Genomic DNA, 7358 nt, shown 5'->3' on the forward strand with positions numbered 1-7358 from the left:
CCCCCCAGACCGGTGGCCAGGACCCGGGCAGTGTGAGTGCCACTGAAAATCAGCTCGCGTGCCGCCTTCAATACGCATGCCATAGGTTGCCTACCCCTGATCTAGCCGTAGGTAATTAGTAATGCTGGGAAATGCAGTGCGAGTACATGACAGTTAAATGGGATCTGATAAAATATTAACTAACGTAAAGCTTGCTGAAGTGGGGAGGTTATTGTCTAGAGGTATTGCCTACAGTCTCTACTGTTATTGTCATACAAGCACAATTCTTCTCCTGTACATTATCTTTTCTATAAAAAGGTGCATGACATCTGGATGCCGAGGGCATGACATATTACCAGCTATCACATCTTTCCTACTGAGACAATGATATCGCTGTGTTTCCTTTTCTATCAGTAAATTGCATTCCTTGGGCCTAATCCTCCCCTCACTTACCCCAGTATAAATCAGGAGTAACTGCCTGAACTCGGTGGAACTACACCACTGTAAAACTGATCTGAGAGGAGAATCAGGCCCTGGTCAATCAGGCCATTGCATTTCTTTCCTATGCTGGCCCCTCTTTTTCTGCACATGGGTGGTATTCAGACAGAGAAGATACCTAAGATAGTCTTGCTGTCATATGTCAAATAATCCATGTCCCTTCTCATTATAGTGCCATTTTGATAAGGGAAATAGGAAACCATAACATTTCTGCTCCATTTGTTTTGCAGGCCTATGAAAACTTTGTCAAAAAAAATGGAAAAGAAAAACTGCTTCCCGGGCTTGACATGAACCATAAGCAGCTGTTCTTCCTGAACTTTGCACAGGTATTGTATCCTCCTTGACTGAAGGTTTGAAAATCATTTTGAGTTACAATTTCACCGTAAGCTGGAACAGCAGTCTGACATTTCTCATTCTAACAAGAGCTGGCAGGATTGTTAAATTGAGCAGTGGCCATAGCAAAGCAGACAGGATGTTAATCCTAACCACACACTTGAATTCATGCAGGAGTAAGTCTACTAGGCACAATCTGCTAGGCTCAAATGCCTGTGAAAGTGCACTACAGTATGTGGGGTTTTATAGAATCCACATTTTTTCACTGTGGTCCAATTTGAAATGTGTTTTCCAGCATTAAATGTTTCGTAATAAAACTAAAGCAGCACTTCTCCTGAAAAGTCTTATTCACAACAGATCACTTTCTTTCTGATATGTTTCTAGATATGGTGTGGAACGTACCGTCCAGAATATGCTGTCAACTCCATTAAAACTGATACGCATAGCCCAGGCAAATTCAGGTCAGTGTTTATAATCATCATCCTCGGCTGTAAGGTAGCTTTTCATTGTAGATATCAAAGCACTCTACAAAGCAGGGCAAGTATCATTATCCTCATTTTATGGGTGTGACACAAAGGAGTGACATGACTGTCTCAAGGTCAGACAGCAGGTCAGTGACAGAGCCGGGAATAGATTGCAAACTTCCAGGCCCGTGTCCTTTCCATGTTGCCTCCTATGATCATGTTCATTTAAGTTAGAGCTAGCCTCTGCTAAAGTTCTCCCCAAGATGGCCGAAAGACAGACAGGAAAGTGACTTAAGGGGCTGCGTGGCTTGAAGGCTAGGACTGAAATCCTGGCTCTGCTGAAGTCAATGGCAAAACTCCCACTGACTTCATCGGGGCAAGGATTTCACTTTGTATGTCTCTCTTGACAGCTCTAAGAGGAGAGGGCTCAGCCAGGGAAAGATGAAGAAATCAAATGGTCTCTCCACAAATAGGGATAATGGAAGGGAGGAGGATGGGCCTTTCTCTATGGTGGGAGCTCGTTGCCTAAAGATATGCGGGCATCACACCAAATCAGAAGCAGGAGCACCCTCCAGAACTCCAGGGGTGTTTTTGTTTTGTTTTTTGTCTGGATTGGGTCTTTTCCTTCACTGGTATTGCACAGACAGTGTGACTGTATCCCTAGACCTACATTATTATTATTTAATTATACTGAGGCAGTGTCTAGGCCACAAACAGGACTGGGACAGCATTGTACTGGGCACTGTACAAACACAAGGGAAACAAGGTCCCTGTTCCCTCCCTATCCCTAACAAGAGAGAAGAAAAAAAGGCTGGTAACAGAGATTCTCCACCCCTTGAGCAACAACAGACCCACGCACTGTGGCGTGATGGAGAGTGGAGTCATAGGTGGTCATGCCTAGTGGTAGGAGTCCAAATGTCAGACCCAAGGGGCAAGATAGGGTGGGAGCCAGGAATCAGAGCCGAGGGTCAGAACTGCATTACCAGGAGTCAGAGAAGGCAGCAGTAGGGCTGGCTCAGAGGCAAGAGCAAAGCTGGGACAGGACTGGGTCCAGGGCGGGGTCTAGGCTGGAGCAGTGGTGGAGAAGAGCTTGGAGAGAGACAAGCACAGGGAAGCAGAGACTCTGTGGACATGTGCATTGAGCAACCAGCAACCTACTGCTCCTGCTGAGCTTAAGAACCAGCCTACTAGCTTCCTCAGCCAGTCAGGCAGGGCGGTCCATCAGCCACCCTAGCTGACTTGTTAGGCTCTCAGGAGTACTGAGCAGGTGCAGCTGCAGGGCCTTCCTCCTGACAAGCCGACCAATTTTGGAGAAAGCTGACTCCGTGTGTGAGGGGGTGTCAGGAGGAAGGCCCTGCAGCTGCACTTGCTCAGTACTCCTGACAGTCTAAAGAGTCAGCTAGGCTGCCTGGACTTCCTTTTCCCCTGCAGGGGCTGCTCCCAGGGCAGGTCAGACCCACCTCTGGGATCTCCCCCAGCAGCAGGAAGCTCCACGGCTCCAGCTGTGTCCTCCCCACTCAGAGAGGCTGCTGCTCCAGATGTCACCCCTCCTCCCCCGCACGGAAAGGCTGCAGCTCCAGCTGTCAGCCCCCCCCTCGGGTAGGAGACTGCTGAGAAAACCACAGAGATGGTAACCCACGCTCCCATACCCTGCTACCCTCACTTCTGTGCTGCTGCTGGCGGTGGCTTTGGAGCTGGGAGCCCAGTCACCAGCCTTCTTCTCTGACTGCCCAGCTCTGAAGGCAGCACCCCTGCCAGCACCAGGGCAGAAGTGAGGGGGGCAATCCCATGACCCCCCTACAATAGCCTTGCAACCCTCCCACCTTTGGACTGGGGCCCCCATGGTTACCACCCCTTGAAATTTCAGATGTAAACATCTGAAAACGTGAAATTGACTCATTTTAAAAAACCCTGGTCATGAAACTGACTAAAATGGACTCTGAATGTGGTAGGGCCCTACTTGTGAGGCTGAGGTGCCGAGAAGCTGCAGACAGTGTGGGGTGATTAGGACCCTTACATTTTAACCTAAACCAGCACAACATTCAGTTTGAGCAACACAAAAACACTGTGTTTGTTCTTATAAATCCGATTGGCTAAGTCTCGTCAGAGTGGTAGATGCCACAATAACTGTGCTAGCCACAAAAATCATTGTGAACCCTACAGCAGTTGCACTCCCGCTGATCACGTTATCTTCTGCTACAGTTCATCACATCACTTCCAAAGGGCTTTCTTTCTTAACCCCCTCTCTTTACCAGAGAATTATTGCTTATCCCACATATTCAAATATTTGGTGAAAGCAGTGACCGTTCCTACGGTTGTCATTAAACTGGCATTTTGGTGTGGGCATTTCTGTGTAATCTGCAAACCTCTCCCCAAGGCAATTATATTAAAAACTCCTGCAATTCGCTGAATCTAGGCACAATGTTAATGTGGGTCTGCGGCAGTTCTTTATAGCTTTGCCTCATATTTGTGTTATTAATTTGTACAGTTCATTAGTTCTTGTAAATTAATCGGCTTGATGTCTTTATGAATTTATATTTGGATGCACTTTGCTTCAGTGTCATATGTTAAGTCTCACTACTATTTTTATATCTATATAGGTGGCTACAAACAAAACATGTGCCTAATCCAGCAAACTTTTACTCACACAAGTCATCTTACATGAGAAATCTCATTCATATTACTGTAATGATTTGCAGGATCAGGCCCAAAATAAAGCTCTAAAATATAAAGCATCTTTGTACATATTAGAATCGTATCTAAAACTACAATATATTTAATTTAAATATATAAAACTACCAGTATATTAATGACTTTGTATCAAAAAGTCATATGGACTCAAAATGTATAGGTTTATTTTATGCCTATTGCATTTGCTGGAGCTGATTTATTTCTCTGTCAAGGTGGGATGGGCAGTTCTTTATGTTGCTTTGTTATTTGCATTATATGTTTTTAATGTATGGATTGGGTGTTTTGAGCACTGGATGAGGAATAACAGAAGCTTGTAGAAACCTGAAGTTGTTGATCAGATTACATTTGTTACAATTTGAATAAATGTAGCAATAGAATACAATATCTAACCACAATAAAACAAATGTGAAAGGAAGCCTTAGATTTAGGTGTCACTAAAGGAGGAAAAAGAAATGAAGTAATTTTTCAGATAATTTGCATTTGATTGTTATTCCATGTTAAAACAAATCAGATATAATAACAGATACAAGTCAAATCCTGCTTATGTGACTCACCTTATTGGTACTAGTGACATAACTAAAGCAAGCAGGATTTGTTGTCCACTGCCAATAGATCAAAAATAATGACAGCTGTAAGTCAGATTTTATTACACACACAATATTTTTGGCTGTGTTTTTGGCAAAATCCCACTTCAGTGGCTCCAGCCCTGGGATTGGCCAAGGGCTTTGTTGGATCACTTGCTAGAAAGCCATCTTTGTTTTCTTTTATCTCTTCTATTTGGTCCCCTGTGCTGCTGATGGCTCCTGACAATTGTAATCTGATAAACTGCTTCACCTCTATTACTGCTCACAATTTCCACAGACAGGTCTTGATTATATTGAATCTAATTGTTACTGAAATTATTCAGAAAATGATTTCTGCAAATAATTCTTGCTTCACAATCAATTCAGTGCCACTATTTGATATTTGACATTAAATACTGGAGTTGTTTTGGCTAGATGTATAGGTCACAAGGTATATTTCTGCCATGGGAGGGGTGTAATTCTTAGAATCAGGTTTCACAATACAAATCTGAAAATTGCTTTTTACTAGTATTTCCCAAAATTCACTGAAAATCTACTGTTTATGTCAACATTTCTTCCAGGAAACTTGTTCACTAGAATATCTGTGGACAGTGACCAGAAAAAGGGGTGTGACTATAGTCAAATACAATGAATACTAACAAAAAACTTCTTCAATATTCCTCCAGCTCTAGGTTTTACCTACTTTTTACAGATGACTTAAAGCACAAGTGAAGCTGTCTGAAAATTTTTCACCAAAACTAATGAAAGGCCATTACCCTGTTCCTATGATGTCAATGAGAGTTTGACTCCAACAGACATCAATGGAAATAATATCAGGCCTGTGTTTCTACGGGTCATCTTCTTTTGTATGTGATAGGGAATGTGCAAACTGGAAAAATAAAAATTTAGTTGGGCCACTACAATTTTAGAGGAGAAAGGGGGATAACCTGAAAAAGCTTAGAATTATGGATATTTCTTGAAATATTTTGAGATGCAGAAAATAACAGTTAGCTTTTATTTTAAGTTGGGTCTTAAAGAGAATCAGTGGTGCCAACTTCTTTTTGTTTTTGTTTTAAAGGGTCATAGGATCATTGCAGAACTCTGCAGAGTTTACCGAGGCCTTTTCATGCACCACGACAGAGTACATGGACCCTGCAAAAAAGTGCCGTGTTTGGTGACAGAGCTATAAACCAGGCAGCCCAAGGACAAACTTCCCAAACAAACAGAAATTTGGAACTTACTGGGAGGACTGGGGGAAGGAAATGTGCTACAAAAGTCATTTGTTAGTGGACAAAAAAAACAAAAAACCAATATCTGTGAGATCAGAGATTCAAAACAATCAGTTCTTCAAATTAAGGTTTATAGCCAAGGCAACAAATAGAATATATAAGCTGCTTTTTTATGACCAAACCTTGCAAAATATAAATCACTTAATTGTGTACCTATTGCTTCACTTTTAAACAACATTGTTATTATAGTTTAATTCTGTTTCCCATTTGGTCTACAGATTTTTTTATTCTCACTGGGGAACACTTAATCATCTACTCCTTTGAGAATGTATGCTAATATTTCTGATCAGATGGCGGAAGAAGATATTAAGTAACACATTATCTTGGACATCAAAATATAATGAGACAACAGTTCCTATAAAAAATATCAGACTCTGTGCCCTCTTCTGTCATGATAAATGTGTTCTACCAAATGTTTGTTTTCATTTTTACTTGAAATGATTTATATTAGAAAAGTCCAAAGACCTGTTGTAATTCACTTAAATAATTTCTCAGTAATTATTCCAATGCTTAAAGGCTGAATTCACTATTTACTTAGTTTTATTTACTACTTTTCAGCCAAAATGAAAATGTAGTTAATTTATTAATTTTTGAGTTTATAATCAGTAATGTTGTGATCAAAGACCCCTTCACAGTTTTCTAAGAGTTTTCTTGCTTTCTCTAAACTTGGTCTTTTTAAAAGATTTGTAGTAATATATAAATCATAGTTTTTATATTTAATTCTGAGCTACACTTATGACTTGAAGTTATTGTTATATATTTTATCAGTGGCGGTATATAATTGAGAAATTTTAGTTACACATAGTATGATATAATAAGACAAAGCCTATAAAACAGATCTGTAAAGGGATGCACACAAAAAACAACTTTTGAGACTCACTTTTTCAATTTTTAGGGCCTGATCCAGTAAATACTTTGACTTTGTTGATGTGAGTAGTCCATTTGAAGTCAATGAGACTGGTTATGTCATTAGAGTTATACAAGTGTTTGCAAGATTGGACTCTTAATCGGTACTGGCAAAAGGCTTTAAATACACTATGATATATATGAAATGCCCTCGTGCAGGTTGCCAAGGAACTTACTGCTTCTTGTATTGAAGCCAGTTAAGACTTCCAAAAATAAACACCAGATACCTCCAATGACTTCTATAATGGGTATACTGTATTTAAAAAACTATGTTCATTTTAGCTTTCTGAGTTTGTCGTCTGAGGAAAACCTTTTGATAATAAATTGAAATTATGAGCCAACTGCTCATTGTTGTCTACAATGACTACAGTGTATGTGTGTTTTCTGTAGGAGATGTGCAATAACAAAGATGTGTCGTCTGCAGTAGAGGTACAGAAATTCCAAACTCCCGGGGTGCCTGTAATGATTAACATGAGAACTCAAATTATTTGGTGATAGTTTAAAAAAAGAAATGGATAATTTGGAACCTAGGGAAATTACACGAAAATGGACTATGTTAGTCTTTGTCTCATGTGCGTTCATCACAGCAGGCTGACAAACAAAATACATCGAAACATAGAGCACCAAGTCCTCTT

General features: G+C 40.7%; 1 protein-coding gene across 1 annotated transcript in view; it reads left to right on the forward strand.

Annotated features, from left to right (window-relative positions):
* Positions 1-7019, forward strand: part of MME (membrane metalloendopeptidase) — a 65661-nt gene extending 58642 nt beyond the window's left edge. The window contains exons 21-23 of the mRNA XM_026649871.1: positions 708-803; positions 1195-1271; positions 5607-7019. Coding sequence (XP_026505656.1) covers positions 708-803; positions 1195-1271; positions 5607-5706 — 273 coding nt within the window. The 3' untranslated portion in view covers positions 5707-7019. The remainder of the gene's footprint in view (positions 1-707; positions 804-1194; positions 1272-5606) is intronic.
* The last annotated feature ends 339 nt before the right edge of the window (positions 7020-7358 follow it).

Source organism: Terrapene carolina, unplaced genomic scaffold, assembly GCF_002925995.2.
Source record: "Terrapene carolina triunguis isolate 2854851 unplaced genomic scaffold, T_m_triunguis-2.0 Scaffold88, whole genome shotgun sequence".
In the NCBI taxonomy this organism is placed as follows: Eukaryota; Metazoa; Chordata; order Testudines; family Emydidae; genus Terrapene; species Terrapene triunguis.